Here is a 26,044-nt window from a genome sequence, read left to right on the forward strand (position 1 = left end):
ATTGTGTACTGTATATTGCAAATTACTAATCATGGACCGGTAAGGTGTCTCATCCACTTCATGAGCCTCATCATATTTAGAGAGATTGCAACTGGTAACCATTGGAGTTCCAACAGGTTTGCAATCTTCCATTCCAAAAAAAATCATAATTTCCCTTATGTACTTGGTCTGGCTGTGAATATGCCATTCTTTAGCTATGAGACTTGCAGGCTGATGAAAAAACATTTCTCACTGATCATGGACATCTCAAATTCTTCCTTCATTTGTTCTGCAAAACCTCTTCTCATCTCATCATCTCCTCCAAAGATGATGTCATCTACAAAGATTTCAGCAATTAGTTGTTTTCTTTCTTCTCCAATCTTCAGATATAGGTTATTGTTATCATTGGTTCTCTTGAACCCTATGCTTAATAGATATGAGTGCAGCCTCTCATACCAAGCTCTTGGTGCTTGTTTTAGTCCATATAAAGCCTTCTACAACCTGCATACCATATTTCTTCCATCTTCAGATGCAAACCCTTCTGGTTTCTCTATGTATACTTCTTCCTCTAACACATCGTTCAAGAATGTCGATTTGACATCCATTTGGTAAACTGAAATTTTTGTAAGCAGCATAGGCCAGCAAAATTCTGACCCCTTCCAGCCTAAGCACTAGTGCAAAGGTTTCTCCATAGTCCAAACCTTCTTCCTGAGAATAGCCTTTGTAGACTAATCTTGCTTTGTTTCTTATCACTTTACCAGTTTCGTCCATTTTGTTTTTAAACACCCATTTAGTGCCTATCACATTTTTGTTTTTCGGTATGGGCACTAGAGTCCACGTTTCATTTTTCTCAATTTGCTCCAGTTCTTCTTCCATGGATTTGATCCAGTCATCATTTTTAGAGCCTCCTTTATTGTTTTGGGCTCAATTATAGAGAGTAGATAGGCATTCTCTCTCGCTCTTCTTTTGGTTAGTACTCCTACATCTTTGTCATCAATGATATTTTCAACAGAGTGATTGTTTCTGACATACTTTGCTAATACCAATTCATTTCTTGGAGCTTCTTCTACCAGTTGTGCAAGTTCTACTTCACGAACTTCTTCATTTGGCACTTCAACTGGATCCTCTTCAACAGGTTCCACCGGTACAGTGTACTCGAATCCTTTATAGCCCTTTGGTTCACTCTTGCTATCATGTTCATTTTTCTCAGAGTACTCATCTACTCTGACATTTGCACTCTCCACAATCTTATCGGTTCTTTTGTTCAAACACCGATATGCCTTACTCTTTGTGGAGTAACCTAAGAAGGTTCCTTCATCACTCTTGGGATCAAATTTTCCAGAGTACGCATCCCTCCTGATATAGCATATGCTTCCAAATACTTTGAAATAATAGACATTATGTGAGTATCCACACCATAATGCATAGGGAGTTTTATTTGTCCCTTTCTTTACATGTATCTAGTTCAAGGTGTACATAGCAGTGCTCACTGCTTCTCTCCAGAAAATGTGTGGAATATCCTTTTGTATCATCAGAGTCCTCGCACAATCAATAAGGGTTTTGTTTCTTCTTTTAGCAACCCCATTCTGTTGAGGTGTTTTGGGTGCAGACATATGTCTCATAATCCCATGTTCTTCACAGTAATTCATGAACTCGAGAGGTGAACTCTCCTCCTCTATCTAATCTCAGACATTTCAGATTCTTACCGGTTCCTCTCTTTACCCGAGCCTTAAAGACTTTAAACATGTGAAAGGCTTCAGATTTTTCCTTCAAGAATGCAGCCCACATCATTCTTGAGAAGTCATCCACAAACAACATAAAATACCGGTCTCCATAGAAAATCTTGGTTCTCATAGGACCACACAGGTCTATATGAACTAAGTCCAGCACATTTTCAGGTGAAAAAGATTTGCTGTTGAAACTAGACCCGGTCAACTTTCCTAGTTGACACTCTTTACAAATAGCAGTTTTAGGTTTCATTATATTAGGCATACCTCTTATAGACTTCATCTTACTGACCTTTGCTATCTATTAAAGTTAACATGACATAGTCTTTTGTATCACAACCAACTGTCTTCTACCTTTTTCATTAGACGACTACCTATGGTGGTGTCTAGGTGAAACAGATTGCCTCTAGATTGTTTACCGGAAGCGATCAAACTTCCTAATTTGTCATTTAATTTGCATATTGCTTCATTGAATTCTAATTAGTAACTCTTATTGTTAAGTTATGCAACACTTAACAGACTATATTTTAGCCCTTCTACCAAATAAACATCTTCACAATTTGTTTTATCATTTAGGGCTATAGATCCCTTACCTTTTACTGCACAAGGAGCATCATTTCTGAATCTCACAATTCCTCCATTGCAATCCTCCATACTGAGGAATTTGTTTCTGTTACTGGTTATGTGGTGAGTGCAACCACTGTCAATTACCCAATCTCCACACCGGTTTGAACTAGAAATCAGTGCCATATCACCTTCCTCTATGTTATCTTCCTTAACTACCACAAATGCATTTCCATCTCCATCAGATCCTTCTGATTCTTCATTAGTGACTCCTTCTTTGGCAAGATAACACTCCTTCTTTCTCTTCTCCTTGTAGCTTCTGAAACTATCCTTCCTATCTCTATCATTGTCAGGACATCTGGAAGCAATATGACCTATCTTATTACACGAAAAGCACTTTAAGGGCAATTTACCTTTATACTTTCCTTTTCCTCTTGGCAATCTTCTTGCCAATAGAGATTCAATCTCATCTTGTTCATGTTCTTCAGATAAAAGATTGTCACTTTCATGAGAGTGATCGGTTCTTGTAGTAGAACTACTTCTGGTTTCTTTTCTTCTCCTTGTTGGTGCATGCATCATGGAATCTTTGAAAGCAGCATGAATCTTTGGTACACTGTTGTCATAGTTGATCAGTTCAAAAGCAATCAACTTACCGATCAGTGAGTCAAGCAATACATTAACTGTTCCCAAGGATCTGAGTTCCTAGATTTCAGAAACCCTTATGGCATATTGTGGTATCAAGGTTCTCAGGATTTTGTTGACCACATCATCCTCTTCAAACTTTCCTCCAGCACTTTTAATGGAGTTTACTACATCCTTTATTATTTTTCTATACAACTCTATATTTTATCTTTCGTGCATCCTCATCTCATCATATTTTCCTCTCAAGCTGTCTACTTTAGCCTTTTGAACATGAGGATCTCCTCCATAGACAGTCTTTAGCTTATTCCACATATGAAAAGCGGTTTTCAAATCTTGAACCTTAGCATATTCATTATCAGAAAGAATGCTAACAATCAGATCCATAGCAGTAGTATTGTCTTGCCTTTCCTTGATATGATCTGGAGTGAGAACCCCTAAAGGTTCATTATACTTTGTGATTACATGATCCCAGTAATGTTCTCCTAGGGATCTTAGGTAAAGCTTCATTCTACCACACCATATCGTGTAATTCTCCTTGGACAACTTAGGACACTCTTTTTGCATCATCTTGGATCTTTCCTTAAGTTGTTAAGATTCTTTTGAATCTAAGGACTCGTGCTCTAATACCAATTGCTAGTCCCAACCGGTGCTGAGAGGGGAGGGGTGAATTAGCACTTTATCAATTTTTCACAATTAAATATTTTAACTCAAATCTGCACTAACTTAATATTCATCAATATACATAATTACTGCAAAAGAGTATGCATGCACGAAAATATATACAGTGACACCAATATTTATCTCGTGGAAACCCAAATGGGAGAAAACCACGGTGTGAGTAGGAACTCACAAAATTTGTACTCTTTTGGAGTACGCCCTGTGAGGAGCCATCCCTGTTAGGAGATTACAAAGACACTGTTAAGTGCCACTCGATTACGGGATTTTGTTTAAGGCATGTTAATGCCTTTACCCTGTTAAAGGTATCCTAGTTAAAGGTCTTAAGAACATCAATCAAGATGTCACCCGGTAAAGGGATTTTACAAAGGAACCTATTAAAGTCCACCCGATTAAGGGATTTAAGTTGCAATGGTTAGAAAGCAACAGAAAAATGATTTGCTGAAGTAGCTACTGATAGACTGGCCATATCACAATGTAAATCAACTTCTATCCACACCGGTTGTGTCTGCTCTGCACAACACCAGTTATCTTCTTATACCTTCGGCTCTACATTTTGTTGGTCCTCTTAGCCTTGGCTCTGCACTCTGCCAGTCTACCTCATACACTCACTAATCTGCTAAATCTTTTAGCACTTCCTCACACTCTACTCTACACTTTTTGGATCACCTTGCACATGATCTGTACTTTACAAATTTTACGATCAAGAATATTTTGAATGAACTCAAAATACTTTATACATTCTTTGCCATCACCTTTAGGTGTTTCCTCAATTAATGCAATCACATATTTTTGATAGATTTAGAATTCAAATATTCTCGCTCTTGTTGTGCATGCCATGCAACAATTATGCCAACTGCTCAACTAATTTTGCACCGCATCCCCAAAAAATAGTGACTTCTGGGTCGGGTTCAGTCATATAAATGCGAACCAGAAAATCCGCAAGTAATCATGGCTTAATTGCATGATGACTGAAGTTGACTTCACCAACTCTTAGTTTGGCATAGACACAAGCTCACCAACTCACCTTTTTCAACCATAACTAAACAACTGATCACTGCTTTGAGATTTATGGCGATCACCTATCTTCCTTCTCCCTTACCGGTGTACCGGTATACCACTACGCTCTATATTACCGGTTTATCCTTTGATTGCCAGTTTGTTGTGCTAGCATCAAGTCTCTTTCCCTTTTTTCCAATGAGGTTCTGGTTTCCATACAACCTCAAGATTCTTGCCTAAGTCACCTTTTGTGACTTCATCATTATCAGAATGACCAACCTGAAGATTTGATCTCAACACCGATCTTCTTGAGTGAAAGACCGGTTAGCTTAGTTTGTCTTCCCTTGAGCTAATTGAACTTTGGTCATCAGTTTCTAATGTTGTTTCCATATGTTTACAAGTAATCACCTTTGCTACTGAGATACACCACTTCCATTGATACAATTCCATCGGTCAGTGTTAGACATCAATGACAAAACTCAGCACATATATCGGTTCTCTAGATTAATCGGTTTTGTCAATGCCTACATATCATCCCAAGGATAATTCCTATAGAGGAAGTGGATGATGAAAGGATTGTTGCTTCAAAGAAATTTATGGTGGATGATAATTTTGTTAACACCCTTGAGTTCAGATCATTTTGGCTAAGATAGAAATTGAAGAGTATATCTGATGAAGAAATCAGCAATTTTGACAAGGATAACTTTAATTGCACCCCTCAAGAGGGAAAAGATAAGGTGATGAATAGTGGAATGCTCTTGGTCCCAAATTGGAATTTTGAAAGAATATTTTTGCTAGATCAGATCATATGGCAGAAGGATCCCAATTTTGCAAGAGAGTTTGGAGAACATGTCTCTGGGATCAGCATAAGCTCAAAGGCTTTTGTTGTATGGTCAAAGGCTCCTAGAACTCAGAAGCCCATAGTTTTGCAGGGGGTGCAACAAAAAATAGGGGATGCTATTGTAAGGATGCTTGAGGATACTACTGCTTCAAAGGCTGTTGCGATTTCCAAGCATGCAGTCTAGTTTGCTTAGCTTCCAGTAGAGGATCTAAAGCAAAAACATGTACAATTAAAGGATATGCATGTTGCTTTGAATGCAAAGTATAATGAATTATTTATTGAGAACATTGCATTAAAGGAACAAATAAAGAAGTTATTAGTTGATTCTTCTGGAGAGATTAGACCCAGGGAGCTTGAAAAAATGAATAAAGAAATGCAAAGGGTCAAAGATGAGGCTAAAAACAATTATTTTAAAATCAAGAAAGATTCAATTTTGAGGATTTCAAATAAAATCATTGATAAATTAAACAAAGTTCATACTTCATATTCTTTGACATCTAAGCTCTTGAGTCAAATTGATGAATTTATTTCATTCTTTCAACTAATTAGAGCTACGTGGCTATCAAGGAGTCAAATCTTAAATGAGGTCATGTTGGCAGTAAAGAATGTGGCCTAACCGCCTCTAATTGTAGGGGCAACCTGGAAGAGTTATAATTTACTGATTAAAGAGTTGCCCAACATAGAGGAGGAAAGAAAAGCACTAATGGGAATGATTGATTCTTTCCAAGGACTCCAAAAGTGGCATATTCCTACAATTTTGATAGATGAGGGTCAGATCAAAAGCCTAGAGGAATGGAAGCAAGGCTTTCAAGAAGCAATAAATACAGTTTTGACATCTTTGGAGGGAGACCCAAATCAAAGTGATACTTTTTAATATTATTGATAAAATCATGGAGGTTGAACAAATGTATCATAAATTTTCCTTAGGAGTTGCAGTTGTGTTCACCCACAAAACAAAGGAAGCTATGAACAAGTTACATAGCTTGATGGGTTTTTATTGGCCAACTGATGAAATTGAAGCATTGCATAAAAAATACTACTCTTTGGAAGAAGAGCAACCTGAAGAGGAGGACTAGTCGTTGCCTTCCATTTTGGCTACCCCTGAAAGTTTTGTGTAGGATGTCTATATTGGGAGAATGATTTGAGCGCTCAGCCGGCAAGGACCAATCTCCAAGGTATCTGCCATTGCATACCATATTGCACTTTTAATCCTGACAAGAGAAAATATGAAGTACAAATATGAGGACGTCTTGTGAAGGACCACAAACCAAGCTCTTGGGATGAAGCCTTTCAGCCGCCATCGTTCAATGCAGGTTGTACACAGAAATCAAGGACCTAGGCTTTAGGTCAATTTTGTAACTTTGAATTTTGACATGTGTCTTCTTTGGCCTGAGGCTTATTTTGCTCCCTTGTGTTATAAAAGGGAATTCAGGGCCAAGAAGCAAGGATGATTCCAAAAAAACTTTTGATATGTATGCATTAGAGAAAACTTTAATATAACAACAGATAGTCTTTTGCAATTTTGGTGATCCATTGTAACATTTTCATGAATGTATCAGTTTTATCTTGAAAATCAATAAAAGGAAACATTCATCTTCTTGCTCATACCTTTTATAATTTGTTGTATGAATTGTTGTGTTAATGACATATGCAATTTGTCTTCTCTAATGGGGAATGTGTGTTCTTTTATGGGTTTCATTTCAAGCTAAATGAATCAAATTTTGTCTTGAATACTGCAATAGATTTTGAGAGAGCGTGGGGAGGTTATGAATGCATTCTTAATCTAAGCACTTTAAGCAAGCCCTAAGTGTTTAGCATTGAACTTTAATGTTGATAATGTTATTTTGTTTGTCACTAGGACTGTGATTTGACTCTGTTTTCCCTTAGAACAAGCATTGATCATACTTTCATGAGGTTTGAGGGTCATCTTTACATCCTTATTTCACCTTTAATATTCAGTTTTTTAGTTTTATGTATTAGAAGTAAAAGTAGATTAGATTCGGCTTTCAATACAAGCAAGGGTGATAAAAACTAAGGTTCAAGCCAAAATTGGTAGTATGTTATGCTTTTCCTTGGTATATTTTCATTGAAAGCATCTACTGAATAATGCATTGTCAGTTAGCATAGAGTCAATATATGGACCATAGTGCTATAGGTAAACCCCTGAAAAGTAGAAGATTGCAGCTTCCATGTTGAATTTTGTTCATTAGCCAAGTCCAATCCTGAGTCAGGTCATGAGTTATTGGCTATCTCTCTAGGATTTACGATTTGTTGATTTGGGAACCAACACAGTGTAACCTATATATGTATTAAAATTTTGAGGAAAACTGATTGAGGCACTATAGGTGGCCAAAAAAAGTAGTATAACCTATATATGTATTAAAAATACTGAGCTTTGGGTGCTTTTGGGGTCACTAATGGAGTAGAAGAACTAGGAAAGTATATGTACTAAACTATGAAATTCACTATTCGATAGGAGGGTTAAATGTATGTAAAGTGTTTTAGTGTGTATGCCACGAAACGCATGGAAAGGGTAAACATGGGTAGTGTTGGTATTATCTGCAACACTTCTTAATGATCCTTTAATGCAGCACACATTCCCTAAGGTATTATCTACAATAGCTCATGCAAATATCATACTTGTTAAAATATCAAGATTGGAAACCATCATCTCCTTGAATTAGATTAAGAGCATAGATACAAAATAGTATCAGGTGCTTCATACATCATAATAGGAATCATTGTGTTATTGCATAACAAACCATTAACAGGGTTCATCCATTAAATTTTTTATAAATATCTTAGCAGGGAACAGAACATGATGCAAATATTTGTAATGTAAAAGTATAAATGACTTGACATGTAAAGATAATCACAAAGTACAAGTCCTCCCACATAATTACAAATAAGCCCTCCCACATAATCACAACATTTAGATTTCACCAAAAAATATCAAGAAATCGATATCAAATAGATAATATACTAATCGCATACATCATACATTTAAATCATGTCATTGATCTTCTTCTTCATCCAACTCTTTGTCTATATCTTCCGATCCAGAATCAACATTGTAAGGATTATTGGTCATATCATCATCATCATCATCATCATCATCATTGATATCATCATCATCATCTTCATGAACATTAACTCCTACATCATCATGATTGTGTTCCTCTTCTTCGACATCTTCGTCGGGCACATCATCAACTAACTATTGATCCTGATCATCATGTACATCATCTTCTAGTTCTTTTGTATCTTCTTCTTCCATGACATTATACTTTACCGGCCTTCCTATAGGATCATGTCTAACAACAAATTACCAACCCGGTTTATGTGGAACCTCTAAGTAAAATACCTGCTCACATTGGCTTGGAAGAACATAGGGCTCATTTCCATCTCACTCAAACGACCTTGTATTGACCATTGTAAATCCATTATCATGTTCAATAACAGTTATGTCAAGATCATTTTCATTCAATCGTAGCCTGTACCATTGAATGACGAAAAGAACTAATTTGAAGGACCCAAAGTCACACTTAAGTATATCATCGAAAATCCCATAGTATCAATTTTCTAAGACTTGAGGATGTATGTCGCTTCTAGATGAAACATTAGTCACTTGAAATATTGCAGTTATCCCAGAATCACAACTTTTCTTCATGTCATCCAACTTTTAGATGTGAAATTTATGACCATTGCACCACATAGCCTTGTGGTGTTTCACCTGCAATATGTCAAACATGTAAAAATTATTGCGTCGCCAGTTGATAAACATATTTATTCTTGGTCGAATGTATGCAAAAAACAACATATATATATATATATACATAATTACAATTGAAAAAAAAATATGGGTGATTAATATATTTATATGTACCTGTTTATCTCTTAAACCATATGCCAAATCAATTTTCCTTGGTGTAACATTGGAATCTCCATTACGATGGGCTTCTTTAACCAATGAAGCCACACCTTCCCATGTTAATGCGCGACCAGATTGTTGACATTGTTCAATCCATACCGTCATCCAATCAAGATTGTTTGCGACATACAAATGTAGTGCATCCCACTCTCGAGCAACTATAGAAAAAATAAGTAGAAATTTACAAATGATGTATATTGAAGATTAAGAATTAATTAACTACAATATATATAAAAACCAAATGTAAAATGTATTCAAATTAATGTCCATGAACATCCAATAATTACCTCTCACTTTCCTCAATCTACCTTTCCCCATCAGGTACTCCCCTTCAAATTTGTTAATGGAGTTGGGATCCCAAATGCGGTCTACATGGATCTTTGCCGCAAACTTAGGAAGATATTCAATAATGTACACCATAGTCCGATATACCATATATCCCTCCACCATAAAACCCTTGGGATGTGCTCTTTGTCAAACCAAAGCCTTCAAAAATTTCAAGTGTCTCTCAAACATCCACATTGACCTTGTGTGTACAGGTCCACACAATTCAATCTCCTCAACTTGGTGTATGAGGTAGTGTTCTTGTACATTGAAAAATGTCAAAGGTAGACACTTTTGCATTTCACACAGTAGACAGGGAATTTTTGTCTTCCAATATTTTATATCTTCTTTATGGATTTCTTTAGATGACAACCATCTACAAGTCATTCAAGACGCAAATATATTAACGAGAATTAACAAAATAATATACAATATATTACATAACAAGTAAAACAAATGGAACTTAACGACTTAAACAAAAACTACAATGTCTCTCACGCACCCACTCCCCAATGGCTCTCCCACCTCCTGCATTTCAAATGTGCCTGCTACTGCGTGGACCGGCAAAGGCTCTTCGCTCCCCTCTGCGTTGGGTCGTGCTTCTACCCAGGCTGGGGTTGCGGCTGCTGCTCCATGCTCCTCTTCAGAACTGGTGCCTTGGTCTGCTATTGGGTGGGTCACTGGTGGTTCCCACAATGATGCTGAGTTTCCCCCACTCGTGGCTGCTACTTCCAGTGATGGTGTCGTGGCGGCTCTGTCTGCTACACTGGGTGATTTTGCTGCTGCGGAAGGTCTTCCTACGGCTTTGGGTACTAATTTTGGGGGTTTGGATGCCAAGATCCCTGTTGGTGGTTTTGTCCCTCCCAAACCTGGTGTCTCTGATCCAGTTCTGGATTTGGATACCTTGGCGACTGCTGTTGGTGCTAGTGACGACCTTCCTGCGGGTGAGACTGCTATGCCTAGACCCTTTGCTGGGATGCGTAGCTTTTCCCATGTGGCTAAATCTGCTACCCAGCCTTCTAGGGGGTTCGTCCTCTTCCTTGTGCCAAGACCTCTCCTGTTGTGGTTTGTGGCCGTGAGGTTATGGAGAATGTTGACTTCTATCAACGCAGTGCTCTGGTCTGCAAATTTACTGGGTTTTGGCCTTCCCTCCCGAACCTTCATCGTTGGGTGAGTGATTCTTGGAAGCCCCATATTTCTTATGGCATTGAGATTTTCCCTTGTGCTAAGGGGTTTTTTGTTGCTTCCTTTGCCTCTACTCATGATCATGATTTGATTTTGGGTAAGCTTTGGTCTTGGGAGGATCACTCTCTCTCCCTTAAGCCTTGGACTCCTTCCTTCAACCCCCTTACAGAATCTCTCTCTGTTCGTCTGGTTTGGGTCCGCCTCCCCAATCTTTCCCTCCATTTCTGAGAACCTTCTTGTTTTGAGGCCATCGGTAACTCCATTGGCAGCTTCTTGAAGGTTGATGATGTCATGTTCTCCATGGGTCATTCTACCTTTGCTCACCTATTAATTGATGTTGACTTATCACTGGCCCTCCCTAGGGATGTGGTTCTTATGGTTGGGGACAGGCCTTAGACTCAACCGCTGGATTATGAGGGCCTCCCGTTTCGCTGTCGAAGGTGTTTCTCAATGGGTCACCTTGCTTCTAACTTTTCTCTCTCTTGCCGCAAAGGTGCTTCTACTTGGTGGAAAGATGCTACGGAGGACCACTTGATGATCAATGCTTCATATTCTGTTTCGGTTGATTCATCCCAAGATGAGGTGCCCCTTATAGCTGATGAAGCCCTGGTTGATGTTACTGTTGTTGCGGCCCCTTCCTTTCCCTTGGATCCTCCTCTTGTTGCTCCTACTTCTCACTTTCACTCTGCTCCTGGTGTTCCTTCTCTTGTTGTTGCTCCACTGCAACAACCTGTTGCCGCTCTGCAACAGCAATCTGGCAGTGACTCTGCAAGGTTTTCCCCGCCTGTTTCTTCTGCAAAAGTTCCTACTGATAGTGTTTCCTGGACGGTGGTTTGTCGTAGATGGAAAGGAAATTCTAACCACCTTTCCCAAGCCCTCCTTTCTCAAGAGTCAAGGTTTTCTCCCCCCTCTTGATTTGGTTTGGGTGTTGATGGTTTAACTGGTTGGTTTAGCCAGTCTGACTTTGTCCTTTTGGGGTTTGCACCCCTGCTTGGTCTTTATTTTTGATAGCCTTTGGCTTTGTAATGGGTCAGCGCCCTTCTTTACGCTGTTTTGTTTCAAAAACAATTAGCAATAGTTAATGCTAATCGTTGAGGGATTGAGGTCTCTTTGTATTGGGTCGGCGCCCTTGTTAACGCTGCTTTTTTTATCAAAAACAAGTAAAACAAATGGTAAATATAATATATATACAACAAATTGAACAAATAACACTACTTCATGTATTTTTCAAGATCATATATAACTTGCTTGACATTATTGTCGAAGTGGTCTAGGAGAGATAGAGATAGAACGTACTGCAACAATTATAAAATGATCTTTTTATTGTTTTTCCAAAACTAGTACTAAACATAATACAATGAAAAGTACATGCAGTATACAAATATATAAAAAATATACAATAACATGAATTGCCTTAATGAAGGTATGTCAATCATGTGTTTTCATCCCTAGCCCAAATTCACTTTTCTTTGTTATGAGATTGTTTACGTTCGCAGCAAATCTTGTGGGAAAACAAATTTTTTGTATGACCTCTTTTATAGCATTGCTTTGTTGCTCCGTTAATAACCAAGGAAGGGCACTTATATTAATTTGATCTCCGTCGCTATTTAATTGAATGACATTTTTCATTGCATGATTGGGTTCCTGAATGTCACTACAAATTTTGACAATTTTTTCTTTGTCACGTCTTCCATCCAATATTTTCCATAACATCTATGTTACATTCTCTCCAATATGCATAGTATCAAACAAATGCACAATTTGTAGCTGCACATAGTAGGGCAACCTACTAAATTGTCTAGGATAACTTTTTAGTCCCTTTGGAAGGTGGCAATTAATGCCTTGACGACCTTCATGAAGCATATAATTTTAAGAAGTTAACAATGACAATCATAGTCAATTACAGCATGAGTAAACAAAACACAATATAAAAATTTTAATTCCAAACATATCATATATGATAGATAAACAATTAGATTGAATGACATTACCTTAACGATTAATTCTATTATATTCCAACTTCCATAGGCGAGGTGTCATTCTTCGTGGTTTTGATGTAGTCTCTTCTTTCCCATTGAAAAGATGTTTTTTGGTAGTTCGATACATGATTTTTTTGGAGGAAGTGTCTATACTCATCAAACACCTACTTTCCTAATCTTGTTGAATGACGAGATTTCATCTTTGGACCACAAACTAGACATGCAAATTTTGCCTTTGTTTGAAGACCTGCAAGATCATGTATAATTGGATTAAATATGTTAATTTTTATAATTATATATATTGAATAGATTTTTTTTTAAATGCATGATTTATACTTTAAAAAATTAAACATTATTAAAGTGCGCAAGTTGAACATTATAACATACCACAAAAATGTGTTAGCCCTAGGGCATCATGAATTGTCCATACAAGCATTGCATGGAATTGAAATTATCTTTGTCCTATTGGTCTAGAGACATCATACATAGTGACACCATTCCATAACTCCAGCAACGCGTCGATAAGAAGCTCGATATATACATTCATATCTTTAACTTGGTACTTACCTAGTTGAATGTAATATATATAATTTAATGTACATGACTATCAAATGAAAAAATACCTGGAACAATCATTGCCAACATTATGTTCTCCCTCTTTATTGACATCCATGGAGGAATGTTATTGTTAATAACAAAAACAGGCCACACCGAGTAAATAGATCTCAACTCTCCAAATGGATTGACACCGTCTGCTGCCAATAAAAGCCTGAGATTACGAGATTCTTCTTTAAAGTGTGGTCATTTTTCCTCTATGTCCGTAAATGAAGAACCATCCACATGCATTCGAAGAATGTCATCTTGACTTCTATTGCGTGCATGGTAATCCATAAATTGTGTCAAGCTTTCACACCTAAATAATCGTTGCAAACGTGGAATAATGGGAATATAACGAAAAACCTTGCGAGACACCTTTTTTGTTAGTTGATCTGTTCGATATCTATTGATATGACATTCAAGGCATTATGTTGCAAATTCATGTTGTTTATGATATATAATATGATCATTGGGACATGCATCTATTGCTTGATACTCCATTCCAATATCTTTCATAATGGCAAATAATTCTCGATATGAGAGAGGTAGAATATTTGATGGTGGTAACAAAAAATCACCTATCAATCTAGAACGAAAAAAATAATTTGTTAATATAAAGATTCAAGAATATTAATGGTACATATTTCACCTTTTATTTACTAGTGATGAAATAACAACAAAATTAGATGAAAAAATATGACATAAATGACATACCTTAACATACATGAGATTGTTATGTTGGATAAACCATTCATAACCTTCAAGTTCACCAACAACAATACAGCAAAGAGAAGAGTTGTTTGGGAGCCTTCGTAAAGGGGCTTGTATGCCTTCTCAGGTATAGGTAAATCGTGAACAACATCAAAGTCATCTTGATAATCATGATCAGTTGCGTCAGTACTAAATGTGTCATGGATCAATGTATTTGTACCATCATCTTCAACTGTGTTTTCTGGTGCATGATCATCTTCTTCCATTGGATCATTATCTTCAACTTCGATATTCACACCTCCATGTTCATCCACTTGGAAAACCACATTCTTCGGGTCGTGGTAGTCCATATCATGTGCCCTACGGCACCCCACTTATATAAAAATGATCAATATAAATAAACCATGATCATGATCTCATTAACAAGTGATTTTTTATGTATATAAATTGTTAAAACAATATAAACATTTACAAATGCAATCAATATAAACACATATAGTGAACAACTTACCAATGGATGATAATCATGCCCCCCTTCAATGTGACCATGTTGCCTACAATGTTTCTCAGTTGTTGTGGTTAAAACTCTTCTAGTCTTTAAGCCCTTACAATTTTTGCAGGGACAATAACATTTCCCATCACCTTTTCTTTTCAAGCTAGACCACAATCTAGCATTTGTCTCCTTATTTTGTTCTTCCCTCATATTATCTGACATGAGTTTTCTTCACAGGCAAAAAAATCGGGCTATGGAAATTTCAGTCTATAACCTTCACAAACCAAGCAAAATGATGTCGCAAGTACGGAAAACATTGTCCGCGTGATTTTTTATATTATTTACTTGACTAACCCTAAGGGGTTTTTTTTTTTTTACTTTTTCACTTTTCTATTTTTCGTCGAAATTCCGACAAACATCGAGCAAGATTCCGACGACAGTTGGTTTCGTTAGAATTTCGACGAACGTCAAGCAAGATTTTTTTAAAAAAAAAATTGACACAAATTGCCTCTAAAGGTCCAACAAACGTCAGGCAAGATTCCGACGACAGTTGGTTTCGTCGGAATTCCGATGAACGTCAAGCAAGATTTTTTTTTTTTTTTTAAAAAAAATTGACACAAATTGCCTCCTAAGACCCGAAAAAATGAAAGAAATCTCATAGTTCGTCGGAAATGTTCATCGAAAAATGCACCCAAATGAGCTAGTGATGATACTCTTCTTGGTGCAACCATAAGGTGTATATATGTCAATGAAATTTCTTCCTAATAGCACATCTACAGGCATCCGTTTCATGGCAAAGAAGTCACATTTGAATTTATTTTCTTCCAATTCTACTACTTGTTGATGCATGTACTTGTCGCAGTTGAATTCATTCCCTTGAACATCACAAGTAGTGTATACAATTTTTTGAGTCAGTTGTTCCCAATTGTTGAGAACTTGTTCTTTAGAAAAGGATAGAGATGCTCCAGTATCAATCTGAGCATTATATTATTTGTCATTTATTATCACGCTTGTGTACTGAGAAAAATTTCTTGTAAGGAGATGTACAAAATATTGTGGCTCTAATTGTGGCTTGGGTTTTGGTAGGACCAACATAACCATTCGAACATTTGCAGGATCTTCTATAAATGGAGGGAATTGTTCATTTCCATTTTCATATTCTTCTTGGATGTGAGAAATAAATTGATTATGGTTTAGACCAAAGTAGGATGTACTAGGTACATCTAATTCTTCTTCAATAATCACAGATGGACAAAATTGAATATCACAGTCAGACATTCTAAGACATGGTTGTTCTTGAGAGAATTGAGAAATAGCTTGTCTAATAGGATCCTCAGGTATAGATTTTTTATTGAATTTCCTTTCTCCTCTTTCTGCTATTAAATGAGTAAATACTGATGGTTTTCCACATACCTAGGGAATCTCTTCTTCGAAAGGGTTGAATTCTTGAAATTCTCTTTGGAGGTCTTGATATTGTAGGGTTGATTGTTGGAATGGTGGTTGGTAAGTCATGATAGGAGGCCTTTGTTGCTAAAAAGGTAAATTATATATGTTGTTGAACCCTCTTCCTTGATATCCCCTTTTTTTTCTCATCTTGTCTAGTTCATCAATATAGTGGGCAATTCATCAGGCTCTTCATCTTCTAGTTGCTTTTCAGTTTCTTGTAGTGTAGTAGCAAGGTCATCTAAAGTAGCTTCATCTTCTTCATCTACTTCTTCGATTTTTTCAATAATAGGTTCATATATATTATCTTGCAGATAAAGATCTTCTTCATCTATCCCACCATGTTGCTACTGAAGGATCAGAATATACTGTTTTTACTGCTTTGTTTTTACAAGAACAATCTAGTTCTTTATGTCCTGGTTTGTTATAGATATAACAGATAATCTTTTGGCTCTATGGGTGAGGATGAGAGAGCTTGCGCAAATATTTGTTCTTGGGTGCATAAGAATTTGTTTTTCTGAAAGTCCTTTTCTAGAAATGGACTTTTCTCTTCCTACATTGCTTATGGATTTTGCGTTGTGATTTTGTAAAAGGGTTACATCCATAGGAATCAATAAAAGTAGGGTTACATCCAGTTACAAACAGGACATATCAATACTATTGATATCCCAACATGATGTAAAATTGACTGGATGCAACATGTAGCTCCTAAATTGCTAGAAGCTACTAAGTTTGTTCACAATGTGTCTCAGAACCACATAAGCATACTGGCTAGATCTTTGTCAACCAACAGTAGCTACAACCCTTTTGAGTTGTTGGGAAAAATGGTGTCTCAACCTTGCATTTATGTGAGGTTGCTATTTATAGTAAGTTTTCATTTGAGCACGAAATGGTGCGAAACTCTCCCTGAAGCTTCTGGTTGGCTAGATAAGCATTCCGGTAAAGTTGCGTCGCAAGGTCACAGCTAGTTTTGAAGATATTAAAGTTTTCGTCTTGGAGGGGTGCAATAAAATGTTTAAACTTAATTTTGGGGACTTTAGAGGCTCCGAAAAGCCCTAAAAAGTGGTCGTAACCGGCGAAGCGGGTTACGAGGTGATAGAGCACTTCGCGAGCTTTCCGGCGTTTCAAACGGTTCGTCAATCGGACACCCGGTTCTCAAGTTATGGCCTCCGGAAGTTTGTGCTCCTGAAATAGGAAAAATAATTTGTATCGGATACATAAATGAGTTGTAAAAGGGAGCAACACATGTTGATGTGTGCTTTAACATGTCATAGAAGGGAGATAAGGTCGGGTACACCTTATTGGGTGGTTTTAGCCCATGGTTTTGTAATACCGTTTGACGGTTTCTTGTATTGTATCTCCTATTTATGAGGTGTGTGAGATAGAGGTTGTGTGTAAGAGTCTCATGGCTATTGAGTTGCCTCTGAATCTCTGATTAGTGGTACTCATGTGAAGAGCTTGCTCTGCAAGTATGTTGTAATCTGTTTTTGATTGCTGAATAAAATATTGAGCTGCTTTTGGAGGGTGGGGTTTTTCTCCCGAAAGGGTTTTCCCCACGTAAATCACTGTGTTGTGGTATGAATGCTATTATATCTATTTCTGTTTTCTGTAACTGTTGTAACGATCTGAAAAAGTTTTGCATTACCCTCCTCTCAAGGTTAGTGTAGGAAGTTGTTTCCGCTACTTAACTTCCTTACATGAGTAAACATTTCAAAGTGCTAGATCATCTTTCAGTACCTCATCTAGTATAAACAAGGCTCAATTATTTGTGGAATTAGAAGATGATGATGTCCCCCTCAATAAGGGACCGAATCCTTTAAGGGGAATTTCAGCACAAAATAAAGGAAAACTAAAGGTGAATCATCCTTTCTGTCACATGGTTTATACATTGCCTAGAGCTGAAACACTTGAATGGTATAAAGAGCAAGAAACATCCTATTATAAAAATGGAAGATGGTCGCCCATTAGAGGTAATTTCAAAACAGAACATGGTATTGTTTCTATCTTTCAGTATGCCTTCCAACCAAGTACTTTAGAAGAAAAGGAGCCATCTAATGAATTCAAGCATAGAAATTACATTTCAAGGTTTTGTGAACACTTGCAGCAAAATGTAGATGATTTTTGTACATATATGTTAGCTCTAAAGAATTCAATGACAATACTACATAATAATGTACAGAAAATAGGAAACATTGTTGTGGAAAACCATGAAAATCTGAAAAAATATAAAAACATCTCTAGAACAATTAAAGTTAGTCTAATCAGATTCTAAATAATTTCCATAAGACAGGTGATGATATGTAGATCGTAATTACTCATGCACAACATTCTAAGGTCATAAATAAAACAATGATCAATAGATTTGATGACATAGATCATTCTTTGAATGATTTAACTGTCTCTTTAGATTGGTTGGAAAATCAAGAGAAAAAACTACTCTGGTAATTCCAAATCTCTTGCAAATTCAAGAAAAAAGAGCCAAAAAATCTATTGATAGATTGATGATGAGGACGGCAAGTTGCAGTATACAACCTTGGTATTTAGACATAGACCAAGATGAAAATCCTCACCAAAAAATAGAAGCTTGGACCAATACATTTCTGATAATAGGAACTCTTTCAGAAACTGATCAAGCAACTACTTGTAAATTTGCTACCAATTATTTGTGGGGTATTGTTAGAGATTGGTGGACCAATAAATCTAATTCAGAAAAGGATACAAAAGTCTATCAAAAGGTCATAACCCAGGTAGTTGTTGATCCTCAAACAGGGCAAACTACCCATAGGCAAGAACATCTTGATCCTCTTAAGTGCCTAATTGATGAAATGGTTAATGAATTTTGTCTTGAAACTGCCAACAAAAAAGAAATAGTTATAAAAAATATTTTGCAGATGAAATGTTGTGATTTGAAAGACTTTATAGAATACTCAAATGATTTCAAACAACTTCTATATCAATTGAGGGATGAAAAATAGATTGAAATGGCAAAAACAAAATATCTTGAAAGATTATGATACAATCTTTCAAATAGAGTGATGGGATATCTTGATTTATGCAATCTTAATCTACAAGATTGTCCTATTACCGATTTGATTCAATTTGCTAGAGATCATATATTGAAATTTATAAATGGTTGTAAATATCAACAAAAGTTTACAAAACAAGAAGCACAAAGGATTGCCCCTACTTTTATTGATTCATGTGGGTGTAACCCTTTTACAAAATCACAACGCAAAATCCATAAGCAACGTAGGAAGAGCAAAGTCCATTTCCAGAAAAGGACTTACAAAAAAAGAAATTCTTATGCACCCAAGAACAAATATTTGCGCAAACGCTCTCATCCTCACTCATAGAGCCAAAAGATTATCTGTATCAAAAACTTCAAAACCTAAAAAAAAAATATAAAAAATATATATATATATATATTTGCGCAAACGCTCTCATCCTCACCCACAGAGCCAAAAGATTATCTGTATCAAAAACTTCAAAACCTAAAAGTAAATATATAAAAAATAAAACATTGATTGTAAAATAGCATGTGCTATCATCATGGAGCCCAATTTGTAGCGGCAACCCCATGACTCTTTAGAAAACTTTAAAAAATACTTGGGAAAGGGCAATCCCAAATGCAATGGATCATAATTAATTTCAAATTAATACTCGACGTTTAGAGTATAATAATACCATGGGCAAATCTAATATGCATGCCAATAGTTGATATGTTTCATTTCTAAAATATGCACACCCGATCGCTTAATGAACATATGGTAATCAATACTCCATATCAATCTTTTTATCTCTATCAACTTGCTTATGTAAATAACTGAACATTTGTCCTAAAATAGCAAGAGATGGTCATTAAGCATGGTTGTTAGGCCTATATGGTAATTTTGAAAATTTTAATTTTATTGTCTTTTTGGGCCAAAAAAATTGTATCAATTTTTAAGCATAATAATACAACAGAAAATAATAACTCCTTTTTTAAAAATCATGGAAAAACTTAAGAAATGACATAAAAAATTGGCAAATCAATATTACTCTAGAATAGACCACAGCCTAAAAACTGAGATCCTCAACCAAAAAAAATATATATAAATATATATATATAGAAACCTTACAGAGTAACATTCCCGAGAGGGTTTAACTTGGGGTTGGAGCAAATCTAGTGTATCCGATTACAGCTCCTTCAGCTCCTATTAATGAAGTTCACCTAGCTTCTTATTCTGTTGCTCAACCTCCTATTTTCATTTTCCCTGTCATTCCTTCAGCTAACATAATTGTTTGCTCCTGAGATGATTGATCAACAATTTACATCTCCTGCTAGATGTTCCTTTGTTTACATCTCCTGCTAGATGTTCCTTTGTTGATGTATCCTCTAGGGATCTCATCCTCTCCCCTCCTATCGTGCCTTCCCCCTTTCCCAAATCCGAGAACTTAAAAAGATAACATTGCCTAGACAATTTATTCAAAGGCGAAATGAAGGTCTTCCAAGATCTAGCATTGTTAGATTAGATCCTTGGTTTTGATCTGCCACTTGAAAACTTGATTGCAATTGTGTTTGTTCTTGCTTGGCAACTTGGCTGTAATTCTTTTATTCTGGGAACTTTTTTTATTTGAACTATTCTATCTATTGTACAAGGTTTATGCCCCCTTCAACACCAACTTACGTCAATCAAAACGGTATGCAAACATTTGTCACCTAGGAGCTTATTTCAATTTTTGTGATCAGAAATTGTAGGAAATATCATTTCCATCCCAATAAAATTGTACTTTTGTAATCTTCACTAAATCTGATGAGCTTTTTTTCTTTTTCTTTAAAAGCAGAGCTATATGACCATTTTTATAATTGCGCATTAGCAAGCAAATGATAAAAATATTGAATACTACCCAAATCACCAAAGAAATATGAAAGACTGGCAACTTTTACTCAATTAAACTAAATAAGGTCAAGTTAGCTAGTCGGTTCTATTACACTTCATCTATGCAAATTTATCAGTGACATTATTTGCTTCAGTATTTGAGATATTACCTTTCTTTTAGTGTTCATATGATATGCAGTTTTGTGCAAAGAAAACTATTCATTATCTTGCTTTACTGTAATTCAAGGCTGCAGATGCAGAAACTTTAGGGATTTAAATACTGTCATCTACTTGGAAGGTGCTCCATCTGTGTCTGCATGTTACACAAAAATCATACAAAGACCCCTGGGTTCAAATTTCAGCACACACTGGCAGAATGCCACCGTTAAGTATGCATTTAATGTCAATATTTTATCTCATCTAAATATGGTTAACATAATGATGCTTTATACAGCCCAATTTTCTGCAGAATCACTTAAAACAACTCAAGCTGTCACTGTCTCTATAGTCATACATCTAATGATTGAATGATGTCAAGGACAACCGGCAACTTGCCATTATATATATGCTTTGAGTCAAATAACCAAAAATTAAACACACCGACCATGGTAAAATCCTAAATCAAAAAATAGATGATGACAAATTGCTTTGCCTCAGAATATTTATAGCAATACCCCTCTACATGTAATCCCTGAGTACATCTTTATCCAGCTAGACCAGAAAAATTACCCTGCAAGTAATTGGGATGCTGTTTGATCATAACACAGCTCAACAACCCATTATGTAAAGTTACAGTTCTTTTTAAGTATACAAAAATGGCACTAATAAAGATGTAAATTAGACCCCCTTTTGCCAAAGATGGCAATCATACAACACATTGTATCTCAACATTAAAGCATTCTTCCCTGGTTTTTGCGTATTTCAACTGCCTTGTCTTCTGTCTCCGATACAGTTTACTAGACAATGTCTTCAACTCGTTCTCTTTTGTCAGGATTTTTCTTCCTGCCTGCCTGTTTTAGCTTTTCTCAACGCTTCCCTTTTCTCCTCTCTGTACATGAATTACCATCAAATAGTAAAATTAGCTACGAAGTATCACTAATGCAAATTTCAATAATGTAAAGAACAATAGAATGCATCACAAAAGCATTGCTTCTGCGTAAGAACATTTACCTGACTTTGGAAATTTCCTCTCTGGGTGGATATTTCTTTTTTCCTTTTGGTTTGTCCCTTACATCTGATTTCTTCATTTTAATCTCAGATGACTTAAAACTTCTCTTGATTCCAGAAGTTATATTATCTAATTTTTCACTCTTAGTTGTAGCATTATCATCGGCTTCTTTTCCAACATCTCCATTTTCAATATTACCTAGATCTTCCGCTCCTGCTCCATCTTTTGGAATTGGGATACCATTGCTCATTTTTTTAAGCTGTGCCACATTAAAAAATGAATATACATCAAAGATCTATATGAGGATTCTAGAATACCTGTTATATGCCTAAGTAAAACAAAACAAACATTACACTATTACTATATGATTTTCATGAATAAATACTCTTACACGTCTTTCATGAATAACTACTCTTACACGTCTTTATCAATACCTACCTTCAATGCCACTTATGGTTATTTCTGTCTATGACTAACCAGTACTTGTAACTTGCTGCTTCAGAATGTATTAAATCTTTCATTTTTCATATGCTTTGTGCAAAAGAGAATATATGGCTACAATTTTCATTATAGCTAGCAAAACATGTCTTTAATCTATATAAATACTGTCCGAATATAATATTTTTAACATGACTCATAAAAGTCATGGACTCTTCCATTCAGATTTTTTATTGGATATTTGGCATGATGTATTTGATTATTTAACACAATTGACTTTGGTTGAGGTGTCTAGAAAAATAGGGATAACATCCCTGTTCTTATGAAAAGATAATGACCCTCTATACCATTCCTATAATTGTTTTTAATCTAAATCACCTTCCAAACAAAACTTATTCACGAGTACAAAAATGATCATTGATCACCATATCTATCATGATTTTAGCATATATCCTATTACAATTAAAGTACTTGCCAAATATTATCTCAGACAGAGAGGGCTCCTGTCAAAGTATTTTTTAGCAATCTTGATATTCATAAAAAGAAGCTTAATTCGAAAATGAAATATGTTTCTGAGGTTTCCTCCTATCAAAACTATGACTCGGAACTCTTCAAGACTACCTGACACAATTCTCCAAATGCTGACAATGAACTTAATTTTTTTCCTATGCTCTTCTTTTATGTTAGCTCCTGCAAATTTCACTTAATTGCTTTGTCATCACTGATCTGGATGATTCACCCTTCTTCATGCCAATTTCAACTGCCTCTTCCCCATCTTCATTCTCTAATCCTTTAAAAAGTACTTTCACAATATTATGAAAAAATTCATTGAGTTGCTTTAAAAATTCTATGACAAAAGACCCTATCCTAACAGGAGTCAATATTCAAATGTTGAAATAATCCTCATATCATTACCTATCAAACGTATCCACAACATAATAAGGATATCCCTTTTACATTCTTGATTGCAGTGAGAGCACTTTTTAACTCCCATTTCAGTATTCTACATGTTACACTATCAGAATATACATATCAGAATCTCTCTTAAAACCAGGCACTTGTGTATTCACAAAACTAATAAGTTATGTCAGCCTTGTTCTTGTTTCCATAAATCTTTTATATCTTTTTTATAGAGTATTATACAACTCTAATTACATATTTATGCTACACACATTAGAAATTTAGAACTGTCATTTAACTATGTTTTTTCACAGCTACAATTAATACTTCATCTTTGCCCGACTCATCATTATGGCGAATACCAGTATCACACACCATGATCAAACAACTAGAGGCACATTCAACACAAGGTGGCAAATGTTGTGTTTCATTTAAAAGCATATCATTCATTATAATACATCAATTCTTTTGGAACCCACACACCAGTAATCTGAATCTCATATAGCAAACACTAAATAGAAAACGATGTTACCTGTGAATATCCAGCAAGAAGATGAGAGATTTAACTCTAATCTAACAAACACAATGTTACCTGTGAATATCCAGCAAGAAGTGGAGAAATTTAACTCTAATCTAACAAACACAATGTTACAACCCTCATGCACTTACCTTAGCAACAAAAAAGCCATCCATGTTGTGTACATGAGGGTAGAAACGCCTAGTTTTTTCCAAAGAAGGATGAAAGCGATGCTCACGGTAACGCACAAATCTGTTTAAGAAAAGTTAATGACAGATGGTTAATAACCATTTTTAACAGAATGAGTCTATAATAATTTGATATAATTTGCAATGTTGCACAACAGAATTCCCATTTGAGGGTTAATTATCCATAAAAATATTAGCAGAAATGAAAAATGGAAAGATCCACTTGGAGGATGAAAACTAAATTTTGGTAATTCCTAGGAAGGGAAACCAGCCCAGACTGGTGCTAGCTAGGTTCTAAGAGATACAGAGGGTAACTTAGCTAGGCCTCACAGAATCTGGGCAACAAAAAGAATAATGACAGTGTGCGAGGGCCATTCTTACTGGATTAGAAAAGACTTTTTTGGCTGAATACTGTAGCAATCATTGCGGAATGCACTCACAGCTAGTAATAAAAGCTAACAAAAAACAATCCTTTCCAAATTGGCGAGCGTGCTCTTATCCTTCAGGAAGTTCTCCTATGGAAAAAGAAACTTAGTAGGCATTGCTGCAAGGAGCAAAATCAAAATGCAAATTGCTTGGCAGACCATGGCATAAAATTGACAAATATTTCCTCTTTCAAAGGTAGCATGGTGACAAAGTGAGAAGATTTACCAAGGCTAGTGGACAAAGATTATTCTACTTGGCATTCATCATAGAGGCAATTGGTAATTATTGTGGTATTCGTGTTGTATTAAGAGATGGAATGGAAGGAATGTTTTACATGTGCTAAGCTCTTAAGAAGATTGTTTCTCTCTGGCAAGCATATTAATTGATGGCGAAAGGATGGGGTTGGATTCTTATTCTACATTTGTTTTCTGGGCATCAGATACTGCTGGTGACCAGGTTTCTCCCTGCTGGCTTCATTGAGGTTTGGCACGTGTGGGTTTGGTTTTCATGGCCGCACATGATGTTAGGTTTTATAGCAGGTCAAGCTGCTGGTTCCTTGCACAACTGGCTACACTAGGGTGGTTTGTCAGATCATCACCTACAGAAGACATTTCAATGCCCTTACATAGCAATGTTGAATGTAGCAAGGACAGGAGAGCATATAATAGGTAGTTGAGATCTTGTGCTAACATCTTTGTGGATTTCCAGAATAAGTTGAAAATCACTGTCTAGAATTCAAGAATCCGTGAGTGCCTAGTAGAGATTTTGGTTTGTAAGGAGAATGAAATTATCAAACCCAGGAGACATCAGTAGCACAAGTTATTAAAGCCATGAGAGAAGAGATTTTAGCACTCAGCAAAGATGTTAGCACTCGGACAGAATTCATGCAAGATTTAAGGATGGTCATCAAGCACATGGTAGTCTCCCACAATAAGGGCCTGTTGGAGGTTGTGAGCAGCCTTACACTTCCAAGATTTGAAAACGACATCTTGCAGAGGGTGGTGCAGAGGAGATTTTTAATGTTGTTTGAAGGTTTGGAATTTGGATAGGATGGCAGGGCAAGTGAACGTGCACTCGGTGGCTGTGTCTGGGAAAGTGGGCGTGAATAATGTTTATGATAGATGGTATTTCCAGCCATGCTAGGCAGAGTAGGGAGTGTCCAAGAATATGTGACTGGTGGTTGCCATGTCTGTGGATGCTATAAAAGGTTTCTTTTGTGTAGCTTGGTGTTGGAATGGCTTGTAGCTAAGTTATGTAAGGCCCACATTAGCCTGTGAAGGCTATTTATACTGGTTTCCTGTTATGGTTTTCTGTTGTTCCTGTTTTGTTGCATAGTAAATGTTGCCAGTTTGGCCTATTACACAGCCTGTTTCAGCTGTTTATACAGGTTTATTGTTAAGTATGTAGTAGTTTAAATGGTATACTTTGGGCTGGGGACCCTGAATAGAATCCCAAAAT

General features: G+C 36.2%; 1 protein-coding gene across 1 annotated transcript in view; it reads right to left on the bottom strand.

Moving 5' to 3' along the window:
* Nucleotides 1–21,482: 21,482 nt before the first annotated feature.
* The window catches only part of LOC131077429 (26S rRNA (cytosine-C(5))-methyltransferase NOP2B), a 47,633-nt gene continuing 43,071 nt past the window's right edge, over nt 21,483–26,044 (bottom strand). The window contains exons 15-17 of the mRNA XM_058014923.2: nt 24,125–24,224; nt 22,120–22,376; nt 21,483–21,997 (exon numbers count right to left, since the gene is read on the bottom strand). Of these exons, the coding sequence (XP_057870906.1) occupies nt 21,937–21,997; nt 22,120–22,376; nt 24,125–24,224 (418 nt within the window). The 3' untranslated portion in view covers nt 21,483–21,936. The remainder of the gene's footprint in view (nt 21,998–22,119; nt 22,377–24,124; nt 24,225–26,044) is intronic.

This window comes from Cryptomeria japonica, chromosome 3, assembly GCF_030272615.1.
Source record: "Cryptomeria japonica chromosome 3, Sugi_1.0, whole genome shotgun sequence".
Taxonomy (NCBI): Eukaryota; Viridiplantae; Streptophyta; class Pinopsida; order Cupressales; family Cupressaceae; genus Cryptomeria; species Cryptomeria japonica.